The 17,599-nt window shown below is 53.7% G+C and overlaps 1 protein-coding gene across 1 annotated transcript; it reads right to left on the bottom strand.

Annotated features, from left to right (window-relative positions):
• Window positions 1-2,172: 2,172 nt before the first annotated feature.
• Window positions 2,173-3,763, bottom strand: LOC113940402 (dephospho-CoA kinase domain-containing protein-like). The gene is made up of 3 exons (XM_027631544.1): window positions 3,709-3,763; window positions 3,012-3,099; window positions 2,173-2,536 (listed from the first exon to the last, which is right to left on the bottom strand). Exons 1-3 carry the CDS (start codon window positions 3,761-3,763, stop codon window positions 2,251-2,253), a joined length of 429 nt encoding a protein of 142 aa, XP_027487345.1. The 3' UTR covers window positions 2,173-2,250.
• Between the last annotated feature and the right edge of the window lie 13,836 nt (window positions 3,764-17,599).

The following is a 17,599-nucleotide window of genomic DNA, read 5'->3' as shown; positions in this document are numbered from 1 at the left end:
TCGTGGCGCGGGGCCGGCTCTGCCCGAGCCCCCCCCGGTGTGCGCGGGGGTGACGCTGATCCGCGATTGATGGTGGGACGTGGGGTGAGCAGGGCCGGGGGTGTGACGGGGCTGGGGGCCGTGGCACAGCACCCTCCGGCCTTCGGAGCCCACGCGGAGCCCGCTCGGGGGGAAGCACTCGTGTCACGAGCGCGGGGTCTCAGCCGGGGTGTCCTTCAGGATGCCTCCTCCACGGCCACAGATCGCACTGTTGATGCCACCCAGCCCACGGAGCTGAGCCGTCTGTCACCGGCGGGGGACACGAGCTTGTCCCTGAGGGGGTTTGACTGGGAGGTGGGCGGGGGACTAGGGATGCTGGGGCAATCCTGGGGCAGCACCCACAGCTGGGCACCGCGCAGCAACAGCCCCATGGCCAATCGCCCAGTTCCAGAGCCCTTCCCCGGTGGGTGCCGACACCCAGGCACGCAGCCCACATAGGGGGCTCAATCCCCAACTCCGCCCAGAGCACCCAAACTAGGCCCCCACCAGCCCCATGATCAGCCCTGTGCTTCACCATCCCCTGAAACCAGTCACTCCCTCGGCCCCGCTAAACTCGTTAGTGAACATCAGCCGGGCGGGAGTGAAGCACCAAATGCGATTACAGCCCCGGCTCGCTCCCTCCTTCCACCCCTGGTCCCATCCGGGGCTGATTTATGGCTGGCCGGGAGGGATTCCGGTAGCGCCGAGGGTTTAAGAAGCATTAAGAGCAGGGAGGGGTTGTTTGAAGGGCTCCTTCCACTTCGGGAATGCTCTCTGGGGCTGCACAGCGACCGCTGGGTCTCTCCAGATGGGCGTGACACAGGATCTGTGGGTGCACTGTGGGGCTCAGGGGAGGGCAAAGGAGTGGGAAGGGTGTCTGGCCCCTAAAAGGGGCACGTGCTGGCTGGGGACACTCTGAGACAGTCCCTGTGCGTAAAGGCTGGCACTGGGGACAGCCAGGACACTACCTCACAGGGCAGAGCCCGGGAAGGAGGGTGGGAGTATCCTGGAGACCGCTGCGTGCAGGAAGGAGGGGTGGCCAAGGGTTGGCAGCACCCACCCTTCTCAAAGTGTGGGGACAAGGGGTGGCAGTGGACACGGGGGTACCCCAGGGGGAAAACAGTGGCACAGAGAACCACAGGGGGCCCAGGATCACATCCCAGGAAGCCAGAACTGCCCAGAGCCAACACGGATCCATAGCCCCCCCCAAGGAAGCTCAGGGCAGGGTTGACGCTTCGAGCAGCTCCTGGAGCAGCCCAGGGATGTTTACTGGGAAGAGCACGAGCGTCCGTCAGCTCTGCCTGCGTGTGCTGAACTTTACAGAGCGCAACCGTGACCCGGCATAGGAAATGACCTGGGAATGGACCGGGAAGAGCTGCGGGAGCAGCCGCGAGAGCAGTTGCTGTTCAGTGTTTTATTAAAACAAAAGTGAAGAGCCAGTACCCGCCTCGCCCAGGCTCGGCTCTCCCGTCGGGAAAGCGCCGTCGAAGGAAGCTCAAACAGCAGGAAATGAGTCTGAACGAGGCAGAGCCCAGGTCTCTGCCCACTCCAGGCTGTATCAGACCCTCGGATCCAAAGACAAGGGTGACCCACTAGCGATGGCTACAGAAGCAGAGGGTGGGAGGGAGGGGAGCAGCCACCTGAACACCCGACCCACGTGAACGATGTCCGTCCGACCCACGTGAACGATGTCCGTCTGCCCCAGGCAGATTTAACACGTTTCCATTAAATGAATGTGAAAGAGGGGAAATCCCAGGTCTAAACTCGGATTAGGAGGGCTGAGCTGCAGGGGATCACCCCAGGGACATTGTTGGCAGGGACAGAGCCCAAGAGGCCACCTTTTCCCAGGGAAGAGATTGTCCTGGAAGACATTTAAGTGAGATTGTCCCATATTAAAGTAAGATTGTCCTGGATTAAAGTGAGATTGTCCTGGATTAGAATGAGATCGTCCCGGATTAAAGTGCCTCAACTCACCAAAGTCCCACCATAGAGACCCACGGGGGGACAATAAGAGCCTCCCCTCAGAGGCACAGCTGGTGGGCAAGAACCTGAGCAGGGAGAAGGTGCCGGAAAAAAAAACCCTGGTTACATTCACCTTGGGAACTGTACAAGGAGACACCTCTCGCCGCTGTCTGCATTCAGCTGGCGAAGCTCATTAACAGAGGTGGCCTTTTGGTGCCCTTTTCAAACCAGGGAATTCAGGCCCCTTCCCTGACTAAGAGAAAAGGTGAATTAGGAGATGAGATGCCGCAGGAGGAGGAACACCAGCCCCCCGAGCCCGTCGACGGCCTCGCCCACTGCCAGCTGGGCCCAGAAAAAATCCAGGGAATCCTTGAGGCGGGTGTGGAGCCGCAGCACCTGCCGGCGAGTGCTCTCCCTGTCCTCCGAGTTGTCAATGATGTGAGCTGCCTGCTGGAGCTTCTCCTCCAGTGGGATCTGGGAGCTGATCCAGGCATCAGCTGCGGCCACGTCCAGCCCGTTCCACCTCATCAGCCACGCGCACTGCGCCAGGGGGTCACTGCTGGGGAGGGAGACAGAGCTCAGTTGGGGTGGGAGGGAAGGGGGGTCTGCCTTCCTTGGGCATGAGGGGGGATAAAAAAGTGGAAATGAGAAACATTGCCTGTGTCATTTCTGCCCCAGACATCGGGTTAGCACTGCCCAGGATGACCCCGCTGCGTGTTTTTGGCATTCCCACAGCCCACAGCACCAGGCAGTGCCCCAAATCCTGCCCCAGCTGATGGTGCACAGGCTGTAGAAGGCTTGAAGGAACAACATTCCCTGTATGATGGTGCTAGCTTCCAGGGAAAGCTCAAGAAACCCCCTCAAGTGCACTAGGATAAAGGGAGGTGCCACAGCACAAAGGGATATGTTACTTCTCTCAACGGGTTTCACACCAGGGCAGTGGCTGAGCCCTCACCAGAGCAGAGAGATGTGACAGCCCCCTCTAAGAGAGGTGGCAGTGTCCCTGTCCTCATGGTTCCTGGGGCACTTACCAATAAACCAGGACCGTGTATCTCATAAACTTGGTCAACCCGTGGGTCTTGAAGAGCAGAGGGATGTCCAGGATCACGTAGCGGTATCCTGTGGAAACGGCAACACCCTTCAGAAAAGGGAACAGCATTAACCCCTGTTCCCAAATCCCTCCTGCTACACACACACCATGGCCATGAAAAGCAAAGGAAGCGGGAGCTCTACAGTTCCACGATTGCAGCAGAGCCCATTCGCCCTCCTCCCTCTTGCAGGGAGGAAATGGTTTCATTCCAAGTTTCCAGAGGAAAAAAAAACAAACAACCCTAACGTGGCTGCTCTCAGACCAGAGGTGAAGCTGCAGAAACATAAGGAGGAGCTGAAATGAGGAGTTGAAATGAGAGCAGCAGTACCTGTCCGGCGAGAGTGGCAGCCATGCCGGGCTCTCCCGGGAAGCAGTGTCCACAGCAGGGTCTGCTCTCCACTTCTTCCTTGTCCAAGACTTTGCCAGGCTGCAGTCATCTGAGCCAACCTTCTCCATCTCAGTTTTCCTGCCTTTATGCAAAGCTTTAGCTATACAACTCCATTTTTCCAAGGGAAACAAGGAAATCCTTGCAGCTGTGACACCAAAACATGGGTGATCCTCTGGGCATGGCCCCAAGGCTGAACCCTCACCAGAGGTTTTGTACCTGGTGCTTCCCTCACCTGAACCTCGCCACTCACCTGGAGCCCCAGCAGGTGTGCAAACCATCAGCCTGAAGAGCCCTTCTTCCTCCATGAGCAGCTTTCCCTGGACAATCCCACCTGCCCAGCAATGGGAGGGAATAAAAAGTCACCCAAGAAATATCACAGAGCCTTTTTTTATGACAGCACAGCTGCCCATTTATATTTCCTTTGCCCCCCGGGCGTGGCTCCGTGTCTCAGTTTAATCGGTTTAGCCGCACTCAGGGAGGTTTTTATTTTCTTTCCCTCTGACATGATTAGGTTTGTGGGAGCCAGAGCTGAGCAGAGCACTGACAAGGTGCTTAATCACAACCACTTCCCAGCCTAGAGGTTCCTCCTGCCATTTTGCTAGGAAAAGGTGTGTTCTGGAGCCCTCCTCGGGTCCTGGTGTGTGATTCCTGTCACCCAGAGGAGCTGGAATGTTTTTGACTGCAGATGCCACAAGCTGAGTGGGAGATGTCCATTAGGAAATAGTTTGGATTGCTTGGGAAATAACGTTAAAAGCGTGGCTGGTGGGCACAGTGATGAGGAGTACAAGACAGGGGGGCTTTGAAGCTCTCTGGGAAATCTCCTGCCCCCCAAAACCTCATGGGGATCCACCCAGGAGAGACCAAGCAGTGGGGAGTGAATTTCCTTCTGGATGTCGATTCCATACCATCACATCCCACTGGGGTGTGGGAGTGTTTCGGGTCACCCCAGTGACACTGTCCCCAAAAACAGGGCAGGGGACGGGCCTGGAGCTGCTGGGCTTTGGAGAGCCACACTGGGAGTGCTGTCACTGCCGGTCTGTGCACTGGATCCTGGCACTGAGATTTAAAACATGAATGTATTCCTTAGTGAAAGTAGCACTTCCTTTCCTTTTAAGGACAGAAAAGAGGAATTAGGTTTCCTCAGCCTCAGTCCTGTGTCAGCAGTGGGAAGTGGCTGCACTGCTCTCTGCTGTGGCCATCCAAGTTCATAGAATCATAGAATCATAGAATCATAGAATAGATTGGGTTGGAAAAGACCTCCAAGATCATCAAGTCCAACCCCTGATCCAACTCCAATTACTATATCATGGCACTAAGGGCCACGTCCAATCTCTTTTTAAAAACCTCCAGGGATGGTGAATCCACCACCTCTCTGGGTAGGCCGTTCCAATGCCTGATAACCCTCTCTGTAAAGAATTTCTTCCTAACATCTAACCTAAACCTCCCCTGGCAGAGCTTGAGCCCATGTCCCCTTGTCCTATTGTTGGTTGCCTGGGAGAAGAGACCAACCCCCACCTGGCTATAACCTCCCTTCAGGTAGTTGAAGAGAGTGATGAGGTCGCCTCTAAGCCTTCTCTTCTCCAGACTGAACAACCCCAGCTCTCTCAGCCTCTCCTCATAGGACTTGTGCTCCAGTCCCTTCACCAGCCTCGTTGCTCTTCTTTGGACCCGCTCCAGCACCTCAATATCCCTCCTGAACTGAGGGGCCCAGAGCTGAACACAATACTCCAGGTGTGGCCTCACCAGTGCAGAGTACAGGGGAAGGATCACTTCCCTGCTCCTGCTGGCCACACTGTTCTTGATGCAGGCCAGGATGCCATTGGCCTTCTTGGCCACCTGAGCACACTGCTGGCTCATGTTCAGCCTCCTGTCGATCAGCACCCCCAGGTCCCTTTCCGCCTGGCTGCTCTCTAGCCACTCTGTGCCCAGCCTATAGCGCTGCAGGGGGTTGCTGTGGCCAAAGTGCAGGACCCGGCACTTGGCCTTGTTGAACTTCATTCCATTGGAGTCAGCCCATCTCTCCAGTCTATCCAGATCCCTCTGCAGAGCCCTCCTGCCTTCCGGCAGGTCGACACTCCCTCCCAATTTGGTGTCATCAGCAAATTTGCTGATGATGGACTCAATCCCCTCATCTAAATCATCGATAAAGATGTTAAAAAGGACTGGGCCCAGCACTGACCCCTGGGGAACACCACTGGTGACCGGTCGCCAATTGGATGCAGCTCCGTTCACCAGCACTCTCTGGGCCCGGCCCTTGAGCCAGTTCCTGACCCAGCACAGAGTGCCCCTGTCCAAGCCGTGGGTTGCCAGCTTTTCCAGGAGTATGCTATGGGAGACAGTGTCAAAGGCTTTGCTGAAGTCCAGATAGACCACATCCACAGCCTTTCCCTCATCCACCAGGTGGGTCACCTGATCGTAAAAGGAGATCAGGTTGGTCAAACAGGATCTGCCCTTCCTAAACCCATGTTGGCTGGGTCTGATCCCTTGTCCATCCTGTAGCTGCTGTGTGATTTCACACAGGATGATCTGCTCCATAACTCTGCCAGGCACCGAGGTCAGGCTGACAGGCCTGTAGTTACCAGGGTCAGCCTTGCAGCCTTTTTTATGGATTGGGGTGATATTTGCCAACTTCCAGTCATATGGGACCTCCCCAGTGAGCCAGGATTGTTGGAAGATGATGGAGAGCGGCTTGGCAAGCTCTTCTGCCAGCTCCCTCATTACCCTAGGATGGATCCCATCTGGTCCCATAGACTTGTGAGGATCCAGATGACTCAGTAAGTCACTAACAATTTCCTCCTGGAATACAAGGGGGCTATTTGGTTTCCTATCTCTGTCTACCAGCTCCAGAGGCCGGTTGCCTTGAGGGCCACCTGTCCTACTGGTAAAAACTGAGGCAAAGTAAGTGTTAAGTACCTCAGCCTTCTCCTCATCTCTATTAACTATGTTTCCCTCCAAGTCCCTCAAAGAATGAAGGTTTTCTTTGCTCCTCCTTTTGTTATTAATGTATTTATAGAAGGACTTTTTGTTATCCCTAACAGAAGTGGCTAATTTAACTTCAAGTTGATTTTCCAATGAAAACACTCTCACTTTGGTGTTCGTCATGTTTTCCTTTGTGTGGAGAGTGTGTCCTTCTGCTGTGTCCCTTGTGTTTGTGGAGGGTTTATTCCCTGACTCTGGAAATGGGCCCAGGTTGGTGGGGTTTGTCACCTCACAGGCAACAAGGGCAACGGTGACACCAGGGATTGGAGTGTCCCAGCCCCATGAAACAGGTCAGTTCCAGGCAGGAAGAGCTTGAGAATTCCCTGAAGCGCAGTTCAGTTGTTGCTGGATGGGGTGTGAGGGGGGAAAAGGAGCTTTTCCAGAGGGGCAGCTGCCAGTTTGGCAATCCCTGCCAGCACTTCACCATGAAAGGATGTTCCTGGGACAACCACGTGGAATTCAGCTGTAGGTGTTGTGTGGGGCTGAGCTCTGCCATCTGGAGATCCTCCTCCCTCCCCAGCCCCTAACGAGATTACATTCTAAATACTGCTCCCGATTAGACCCGGGTTTGGTACACGGGGGTTTGGCATGGTCACAGTTGTTTGGGGGTGGTCGAGGGGTGTATGGGAGTTCCCGGGGGGCTTTTGGGGGGTTTCTGGGGGTCCCGAGGTGATGGAATGCCCCTCCCGGGCCCCTGTGAGCTCCCAGAGCGCCAACAAGACCTGGGAGTTGAGTCTGTACGAGCTGCACCGAACCCCGCAGGTAAAGGGGGGGAAAGACCCTGAAATTAGGGGGAGGGGGAGGACCCCAAAATGGGGGGGAAAACAACCTGAAGTGGGGGGGGAGACCCCAAAAAGGGGGGGAGGGAGGGACCCTGAAACTGGAGGGGAAACAACCCGAAACTGGGGGGAAAAACAACCTGGAATTGGGAGGGGGAAGAGACCCTGAAATGGAGGGCGGGGGGGACATCTGACTTGTGGTGTCAGATGTCAAGACCTTGAAATTGGCGGGAGTAACTATGACTCTCTTAGTAGTAAGAGGGCTCTACGTTACTGACTGGGCGCAGCTGCAAAGGTCGCACCTCCTCGCTGGTCCCACCGGATGCCCGTTAAAGGGTAACCAAGTCGACCTCTGCCCCAGGCTTTCAACCACTCTCTCCCTATTGCTGGCCTCACCACCCAGTGGTGAAACCAATTTCTGGTGACAGCTCACCCGAGCTTGTTACCCAGAGCCTTGCCCACGGGTAAATAAGATGGGCAAAGCTGGCAGTTATACCTGAGGGGGTATGCTGCTGGCTTCCTCCATCCTCTACCGGACGGTGTGTCGCCCTATCGTGTGAGCTGACCGAACGCATGATAGTATGAGGTCATAGGTGGTCTGCAGAGACCAAGAGACTACCTCTGGAACAGGATATACGCCTGGTTGCTGGGCAGGGGTTTGTTGCTAATCGGCCTCTGTTTTCTGTCCCCATTCGTGGCTCCGAGCTGCGTAGCAAGGAGCAGGTGGGGACACAAGTTGTTACGACTTCAGACACAAGTTGTTCCCCTCTCTTTCGGACGGGCATATGCAAGCGTTGCTGGAGCACGGGGGACAATATTGACCTAACACGCAGCCACCGACTAAAATCCCAAGCTGATGGGGCTCCAGAGGCATGCCCGGAGATGGTGAAAGTGTCAGGCTTTACGGCCCCCAGTAGCTCGCATGGGCTGTGCCCTGCCCTGGGGTTTGGGCTACAACTTTGATGCCTGGAGGTAATATCGGCCTCTGTATGCCCCGCTAATGTTGCTTTTAACTGTGTAGGGAGGAACCGGGGGCAGGGACATGCCATTACAATACTCCCTTATGCAGGCGCTGGGTAGTACCCCTTTCCAGTGGATGTGGAAGCACACCATGCCGATCAGGGGCGTCTGTGATTCTGGTAGCGGCTGTGCTAGCTCACTGGTGCTCCAGTGCTGAGGGGCGGTGGCAACAGCAGAGGGACCCTGCTGCCGTCATGTCCCCGCCTGGGCGTAGACCTGGTGACCCCCCGGCTCAGCGGGAAGTGGCCGAACCTCGGTGCCCCTGGGCACGCCTGGGCAGTGCAGGACGGAGGCGGTTCCATCCCCACCCCCGCGCGTGCGGGTGTGGCGCTGAGGGTTGGTTCTCCCCATTGCTAGGTGAAGTGGGTAGACCTGTTCCCGGCGAGAGGACTTAGAGCCAGAGCACCTGGGCTGGCCCCGGCAGCAGGAAGACCCGTTGCCGGTGAGGGGACTTGGAACCTGAGTGCCCGGGCGGGCCCCAGTGGAGGGTAGACTTGTTGCCAGCGACGGGACTTGGAACCTGAGGCCAGGGCTCGTCACGCCGGGCTGCCTGCCCGGCGGCAGGTAGACCTAGTCTCCGACCCCAGCCGGTGTCCAAGCTGGGGACACCGACCACTGGTCTCCGAACTCCATGAGTAGAACTCCTGTCTGGATCCGGCAGCTAGAGCTGGTCCGAGGGTTCAGCGAGGGCCCTTGGCTGGCGCCAAAGTGCTGCGATTTCTGGCCGGTGCTCCGAGCGTGGCACCGAATTCACAGAGTAAACAGATGGCGTGCAACTGCTAAATCTGTCAATCGGTGCACCGGCATGCCCTTCCGGACCCGCCCTGACCTCCCTGATTTCCCACAATTCTTAGCGAGTCCTTCCAGTGGGCATGCTCCGTTGAGTTCTCTCTCCGGGGGCTTGCTGTGGAGATTCCATCTCCCGTGGCCCTTTGCGGCAGACTTCCTCTCCGGCATTAAGCCTTTCCCCAGCCCTGACGGTGAAAGAAGAGATGTTCTCTGTGGCGCGGGGAAACAGGGAGAGTAACTCGGACTCTGCCTAGGTGGCATGGCTGTGGCCGCCTCGGCTCCGCTGCCGAGGCGCGCAGAGGGTAGAACTGTCACCTGTGCACAGCGGGTAGACCTCTTGTCCAAAACCAGCGGGTAGACCTGGTGTCACAGTGCAGCAGCGCTCATCGGCTAGACCCACTCTCCGAGTCGGGCGGCTAGACCTGGTTCCGAGGGCTTAGCCAAGGCCCTCAGTGGGCGCCAAGGCACTGTGCTTTCTGCCCGGTGCTCCGAGTGGGAAAGAAACAGCATTGTCTGCGGTGCAGGTAAAGAGGGGGAGTAACTTGCAGGTAAAGAGGCGGGAGTGACTATGACTCTCTTAAGTGGCAGCATAGTTACTAACTGGGCTAAGCTGCAGAGGTCGCACCTCCACGTGGTCCCGCTGGATGCCCTATAAGGGTAACTAAGTCGACCTTCTGCCCCAGTGTGGAGGAGGGGTTATAACCTCTCCCTCCCTATTGTCTGGACTCACTACCCAGTGATAGTACTCAACGATAGTGATCAAATTTTTGTGGTATTAACTTACCGAGGTTAATTGCCCGAAACCTTGCCCACGGGCTAAAAAGTTGGGCTACAGGTTGACAGGTATTGAGGGGTACCGTTAACCTCGACTTCCCTCGCTTGTACGGACGGATCTATTTGAATTGACAAAATGGGCTGGTTGTTAAGGCTGATGTGGGTCACAACCGGCACTCAGACGGATTCTAGAGATTGGAAACCTGTCATACCCATATGGAATGAAGTATCGAGACCTTTAACAATAACAGATGACATTGAGTTACAACATTTTGAGTTTGCTAGTTCGGAAGAGATCGAGAACTGGCAGTCAACTCAATCTTTATTACAGGGAGATAAATTGGCATCATTTCCGGAGGTTTATGAGTCATGTACATCAGACTCAGTCAGAGAAAGTGAGAACAATAGCTCTGACAATAATAATGAGATTAACGGAGATGAGGAGGACTCATTTGTGCTTGCAGACTCCCAGAAAAACCAATCACCAGGAGAAACACCACTGGTGAGATTACCGGACAAAAATCCATCTTGTCCTTGTTGTAAGATCATAATAGTGGGATTAGAGAGGCTAGTGGACCATTTACTTCGATCACATGGAAAAAGAAAGATCATTTTCCAATGTGAAAAGTGCGGTCTGCAAAGTGATAATTATCGCTCCATTGTTTGTCACTATCCCAGGTGTAAAGGTGCTAGTGATGTGGCTCCATCTGGAGATTGGACTTGTGAGGTGTGTGGGAGGAGCTTTCAAACAAATAGAGGACTGGGACAGCAGAAAAGGCTGAGTCACCCAGAAATCATAAATCAGGAAAGAATCGCCGCTACTCGCCCTAAAGTGAGAACAGCTCGGGAATCATATCGTAAGTGCTGGTCAAAAGAGGAGGAGGATTTATTGGAAAAATTGGTAAAACAATATGAGGGAGAGAGATATATTAATAAATTAATCGCTGAACATATTCCATCTAAGACGACCAAACAAATCAGCGACAAAAGTCGGTATATGATTCCTGTACAAAAAGAAAGGGAAGACCAGGAGGTTTATGTACAGGTTGAGAAAAGAAAGAGACATCTAATAGAAAGGGAAACACCGAGCCCGGCTCAGTTACGAGCGCATTATATGGCTATGATTACAAGAGGGATAAAATCAAGAAAGATGAGTAACTATCCTAGGGCATTCCAGAAAATTGTTGAGGGGAAACCGGATGTTCATACAATAATTAATGACATAACGATGGAATGGTATGGGCACCTCGAGGCTAGGTGTTGAATAGAAAAAACATCAAATGTGAAACTGAAGAGAGGACGGGTACAGGACACACAAAGTAAGAGAAAAGCAGCAAATTGAATGAAAAAGAGGGCAATTAGAAAGGGGCAATATTTGAGATTTCAGAAATTATTTTATAAAGATCGAGGAAAATTGGCAAGAATAATCCTTGACGAGACAGAGTTTCTGAAATGTGAAATACCACTCCCAGAAATATATTCGGTGTTTAAAACTAGATGGGAAACAACTGGTGAGTTTAAGAATCTTGGAAACTATCGATCTATAGGTATGGCTGATAACAACACTTTTAAAGCCATGATCACAGAAAAAGAGATTGTTTAGAACAACAATGAGATGAATAAAAATACAGCTCCTGGTCCGGACGGGATCACAATAAAAGAACTAATTAAAATGGATCCCAATTACACTCAAACAACAGAAATTTTCAACTTATGGTTAACATCTGGGAAAATACCAGACATGATAAGGGGATGTTGAACTGTATTATTACCGAAATCAACTAAGCCAGACCGTCTTAATGACATCAACAATTGGAGACCCATAACTATCGGGTCTGTAATTTTATAGTTATTTTCAAGGATATTGACGGCTAGGCTAACAAAGGCGTGCCCCATAAACCCTAGACAAAGGGGTTTCATAAAATCACCAGGTTGCTCTGAAAATTTAAAATTATTACAACTTCTTATTAAGAATGCAAAAAGAGAACATAACAAACTGGGAGTGGTATTCGTTGACATTGCGAAAGCTTTCAATACAATAAACCACCAACACATTGTCACAGGCTTAAAGCAAAAGGGGGTAGATGCTCATATAATTAACTTGATTGTGAATATGTATGAGAATATCTACACCCGAATTGGCATTAATAATAAACAATCAGATCCAATTCAAATTAAAGTGGGTGTTAAACAAGGGGACCCTATGTCTCCATTGCTATTTAATTTGACTATGGATCCTTTATTGTGTGAATTGGAACAGCATGGAGAAGGGTTCAAGTATAGAAATAAATCGATTACTGCAATGGCTTTTGCCGATGATTTGGTCTTACTTCCTGGGAAGGTATGAAAAAGAACATTGAGATTCTTGAAACATTTTGTGATCTAACTGGTCTTAAGATGCAAGGTGAAAGATGCCATGGTTTTTTGATCAAGCCTACTAGAGATGCATATACGATCAATGATTGTCCCTCGTGGACTATAAGTGGTACACCCCTCCATATGGTTTGTCCTGGTAGTTCTGAGAAGTATCTTGGTGTTCAAATTGATCCCTGGTACAGATAGTTAAACCGGATTTGTCATCGAAAATTGAAACATGGTTAAACCGCATTAGTGAAGCACCGCTCAAACCATTGCAAAGAGTGGACATGTTAAAAACATACGCAATCCCTCAAATAATATACTTAGCAGATCATACAGAGGTAAAAGCTGGATTTTTGGAAGCCCTAGACTTAAAAATTAGGGCGACAGTTAAGAAATGGTTACACCTACTGGCCAACACTTGCGATGCCATCCTATATTCCAGCATAAAGGATGGTGGATTAGACATTACAAAATTACAAGCACTGATCCTGAGTGTACAAGCCAGAAGGTTGCATCGGCTGACACAATGTTCTGATGACACCTTAAGGGCAGTTTTGTTGGGAGAAAACATCACACAGATATATGAGAAATTGTGGATAACAGCTGGAGGAGATAAAGATAAAATACCGAATATTTGGGCACCCAAACCAACGGTGGAAACATCGACTTTGGGTGAGGAAGATACATCAGAATGGGAGAGTAACATACAAAAGAATAGTTACCCATGGCCTTGTAACTGGAAGAAAAGAGAGTTTCAAAAATGGACTAAATTACAGTCCCAAGGTATTGGAATTACCAATTTTGAAGGGGATACGATCAGTAACAACTGGATTAAGAACTATCGAGGTATTCTCCACAGGAAGCTCTTGACAGCTCTACAGTTGAGGGCGAATGTCTATCCCACTAGAGAATATCTGGCGAGAGGACAGAAGGAAGGATACATCAGGTCCTGTAGACACTGCCAAGCCAGGAACGAATCCTGTGCTCACATCATCAGACAATGCCCGGTCTTTAAAGATGCTAGGATAAAGCGCCATAATTACATCTGTGGCATGCTTTCAGAGGAGGCGAAAAAGAAAGACTGGGTTGTCTATCAGGAACCTAATATAAGAGACAAAGATGGGGAGTTGTTTAAACCTGACTTCATCTTTGTAAAGGAAAAACAGGCACTCGTCGTGGATGTGACAGTGAGATATGAAATGGATAACACCACGTTAGAGAAAGCAGAGAAAGAAAAAGTGAAAAAGTATCAGCATCTGGAGAAAGAGGTCCAAGAATTGACCAATACAGACAAAGTCACCTTCATGGGTGACTTGGAGCGAGGGGTAAGTGGTATAACAAAAATTTTGATCTTTTGCAGACTCTGGGACTATCGGCCTCAAGGCGGGAAAGAACAGCCCAAGTTTTGGCGTCCAGAGCCCTCCTCACCTCTGTCGACATTATACACGTTTGCTAGTAAAAGTTCACATAGTGCTGTAAGTTAATACCTTTCTGCTGCTATCTATGTTTTAGAATCTCTGTTTTTATTCTTGTATTCTTTTTCTTACTCTTGTACTTTTTTTACTGTTTTTTTAGTGTTTTTATTAGTTTTATTAGTATTACTTGTAGTTTACTGTATTTTATGGTTATTAAAGCTGTGTTACCTGCTGTGACCCCCTTCCCCAACAGTGATGAATCTCGTAATGATTACATCTAGCACTCACTGGACATGACGATGGTGGATGGGCCACCTCTAACCCGGAAAAGGAGCACACACTTTGTGTGTGTTCGTATAATACGTGGTATGGCTGTGGCCGCCTCGGTTCAGCTGCCGAGGTGCCGGCGGGTAGAACCGCTCTTCAAGCCCGGTGGGTAGACCTGGCGTCCGATTGCAGTGGGTAGACCTGGTGTCCGAGCCTGGCGGGTAGGTCTGGTTTCTGAGCCTGGAGGGTAGACCTGTTCGAACCCAGCGGGTAGACCTGGTGTTCAAACCCATCGGGTAGACCTGGTATCCGAGCCAGGTAGGTAGACATGCTGTCTGAGTTTTTCAGGTTGACCAGTTTTCCCACTTGAGCACACCAGGCCTTGTGTCCCGCCAGGTGCTGGCGAGCATCAGGTCTACCCGGTTCCGGGGCCGGTCACAGACGGCGACCTGTGCCCCCGCGGTGTCCTGGCACAGGGCAACCAGGTCTATCCGGCTCCAGCGGGACTTAGGCGCCCGTCAGCATTTTTGAGGTAGACCTGTTCTTGTGGTCAGCCCCAGAAGTCGGGCAAGGGGTCATTGTTGGGCGCCACCTCCAGTTAGGTCCTGGTGAAAGACAGCCTGCTCTCGCGTGCCTCCCCGCTGAGGAACCTTGAGCTGCTTTGGAGGCGCGGTGGGGCCAGGACGTGTTTTTCTGTCTTCTGGGCAGGGGTTGCAGAGCAGTGCGGGTTCCGAGGGCACCGCTTGCCCACGTCTGGTGCAAAGCACGACCTTCAACGCGTGCCATGGACCAGCACCCCACAAGCGGCAGGAAGGCCGGCGAGAAAGCCGCGGGGCTCTCAGCTGGTTTCCTCGGGCGGCCTGATGACGGGAGGAAGATGAGAGCTAAGTGAAAGCACAGCAGGGAGTGCAGGACTGGGATGGCTGAGGGGCACGTGGGGGCCTAGCAGCGGCCAGCCCGAGCCAGTGGCAGCTGCTGGTTCCCCGAGGGCCCTGGGCGAAGGCGGTGAGGGCGGCGAGGTGTCGTCATCTCGTCCTTCCCGTGGCCGACCTTAAGCCGGCGCCCGTCCGGTGGCAGGCATTGTTGCAGGCAGTTGGCGGCTGGGGCTCGGGTGACTGAGCCCACGCAGGCTTTTTCCAGCCGCCTCCTGAGAGCCCCAAAGATGGCCCGGGCCTAGGTGGTGGTGCCCTGTCCTCCACTGATGACTGCGGCAGTGCCGGTGGCATGCTGGGGACTGACGGTGGGTGTGCGGCCTTGCCTGGGCCCGGTCGGTTGCTGGAGGGGCTCAGTGATGGGACTGCCCGTTGTAGGGTGAGGCGGCGCCCTTGGCGCGCCTCGGTTCTCTTGTTCGTTCCCCCTTCCTTGGTCCTCAGCCGGGGACCCGCCAAGCGGGCCGAAGGTGGCAGTGCCAGCCGGCCAGGGTGGCCAGCGGCCGCATCTGCAGACTGAGAACCCGACAGAGTTGCCGGGAGCCCTGGGGACGATGGCCGGTGGCGGGTGAGGCGGCGGCGCCTCGCCCCTCCCTCCTCTTCGGCTGGTGCCAGAGCCAGGGGAAGGGCATGGAAGGGCACCACCAGGAGTGGAGCCTGCGGCTTAATTTGACTCAACACGGGAAACCTCACACGGCCCGGACACGGACAGGATTGACAGATTAAGAGTTCTTTCTCGATTCCATGGGTGGTGGTGCATGGCCGTTCTTAGTTGGTGGAGCGATTTGTCTGGTTAATTCCAATAATGAACGAGACTCTGGCATGCTAACTAGTTACGCGACCCCCGAGCGGTCGGCGTCCAACTTCTTAGAGGGACAAGTGGCGTTCAGCCACCCAAGATTGAGAAATAACAGGTCTGTGATGCCCTTAGATGTCCGGGGCTGTACGCGTGTTACACTGACTGGCTCAACTTGTGCCTACCCTCTGCTGGCAGACGCGGGTAACCCGTTGAACCCCATTCGTGATGGGGATCGAGGATTGCAATTCTTCCCCGTGAACGAGGAATTCCCAGTAAGTGCGGGTCATAAGCTTACGTTGATTAAGTCCCTGCCCTTTGTACACACCGCCCGTCGCTACTACCGATTGGATGGTTTAGTGAGGTCCTCAGATCGGCCCCGGCGGGGTCGACCATGGCCCTGCCGGAGCGCAGAGAAGATGGTCAAACTTGACTATCTAGAGGAAGTAAAAGTCATAACAAGGTTTCCGTAGGTGAACCTGCGGAAGGATCATTACCGAGGGGCTGCGAGGCCGGCGGTGGCGTGTGCCGTGCTTGTTGGTTCAAACGCTCAGTCCCTGCCGGCGCTGTCTGAGCACGCGGCAGGGTACACAGCTTCCTGTCAAGTTGTGCGCTGCACCCAGGCAGGCGAGAGAGAAGGAGCAGGGTGGCCAAGGCGTGCAGCCCGTGTGGGGGGAGAGGTAGCCCCAGTTGGCGACGAGCGCCACACGCCCACCACTGCGTGCACGGGCGGGGCCCCCCTTGCTTGACCGCGTGTCGTGGTCAGGCGGTCGAAGGTCGGCAGCTGCGCGCTCGCCACCCCAGAGGCTGACCCTCCCCTCCACGCCGGTCCGTCACTGGTCCGTCCCCCGCCGGAGAGCAGGGCACGGACGGTCGGCCGGAGCCCTTGTCCCTGCCAGTGAGCCTGGGCAGGCGGCGCCGCCAAACACTGTCTGCGCCTGGCTCCTTCCCCGTGCGGTTCCAAGTTGGCCCGAGCCCGCAGCCCTCTCCTCTGCGCCAGCCTGCTGGCTTTGGGTGGGAGGGGTCCCCGACGGGGCCGCTACCAGAAGGCGAGCCACGCCCCTCCTTCTTGTCTTTTGCTGCTCGGTGGCCCGCTGCCGCCACTGTGCCCCACCCATCAGCTCCTCTGTGATGTCACAGCCTCTCCTCTCCATTCTGGAATGGCCTCTGGACACATGCCCCACTCTCCAAAATTGCAGCCTTTCCTAGGAGCCATGGGCCTCATTATGATGTCACGGCCTATCCTCTCCATTCCACAATGGCCTTAGGAGACAAAAGAACCAGCGCCTCACAATGCAACAGTGCAGCCTCACCCGTGTGCTTTGGGTCCCTTTGTGATGTCACGGTCTATCCTCTCCATTCCAGAATAACCCTGAGAACCAAAGAACCAACACCCCACAACCCCATGGACAGCCCCATCCATGTGCTACTGGCCATATTGTGATGTCACGGCCTATCCTCTCCATTATGGAATGGCCACTGGAAACCAAAGAACCAATGCCACACAAGCCCACAGTGCAGTCCCAGTTGTGTGCCATGGGCCCCTTTGTGATGTCACGGCCTATCCTCTCCATTCCATAATAGCCTCTGGAAACCAAAGAACCAACACCCTACACCCCCAAAATGCAGCCCCACCTGTGCGCCATAGTCCCCTTTCTGATGTCACAGCCCATCTTCTCTATTCCAGAATGGCCCCTGGCAACCAAAGAACCAACGTTACAATCCCAAACATTGCAGCCCCATCCATGTGCTGTGGGCCCCTTTGTGATGTCATGGTCTATCCTCTCCATTCTGCAATGGCCCCTGGAAACCAAAGAAGCAACGCCCCATATCCCCGCAGTGCAGCCCCACCCATGTGTCCCATTTTTCCTGCTCCCCCTCCCCCATGCATCTGTTTCTTTTGAGATGGGGGTAGTTGGGGAGGGGGTGGGGGATGGAGTGGAGCCACCTGTGCTGGGAGCATAGGAACGGGGGAAGGGGGAGGTTCCCTGGAAACGTGCTTACAGCACGGCATGGACAGAGCAGGGCTGGG

The sequence above is a fragment of the Corapipo altera genome, unplaced genomic scaffold, assembly GCF_003945725.1.
Source record: "Corapipo altera isolate COAL_440 unplaced genomic scaffold, ASM394572v1 60982, whole genome shotgun sequence".
NCBI lineage: Eukaryota > Metazoa > Chordata > Aves > Passeriformes > Pipridae > Corapipo > Corapipo altera.
This window is presented reverse-complemented; position numbering and strand designations above follow the sequence as displayed.

What these genes read in the sequence shown, in the direction of transcription:
- LOC113940402 (XM_027631544.1), bottom strand. Translation starts at nt 3,763, where the DNA reads ATGGAGGAAGAAGGGCTCTTCAGGCTGATGGTTTGCACACCTGCTGGG. An exon ending in CACACCTGCTGGGGCTCCAG is followed by an intron (nt 3,100 to 3,708) that starts GTGAGTGGCGAG and finishes CCGTTTCCACAG; the next exon opens with GATACCGCTACGTGATCCTG. An exon ending in TACACGGTCCTGGTTTATTG is followed by an intron (nt 2,537 to 3,011) that starts GTAAGTGCCCCA and finishes CCTCCCCAGCAG; the next exon opens with TGACCCCCTGGCGCAGTGCG.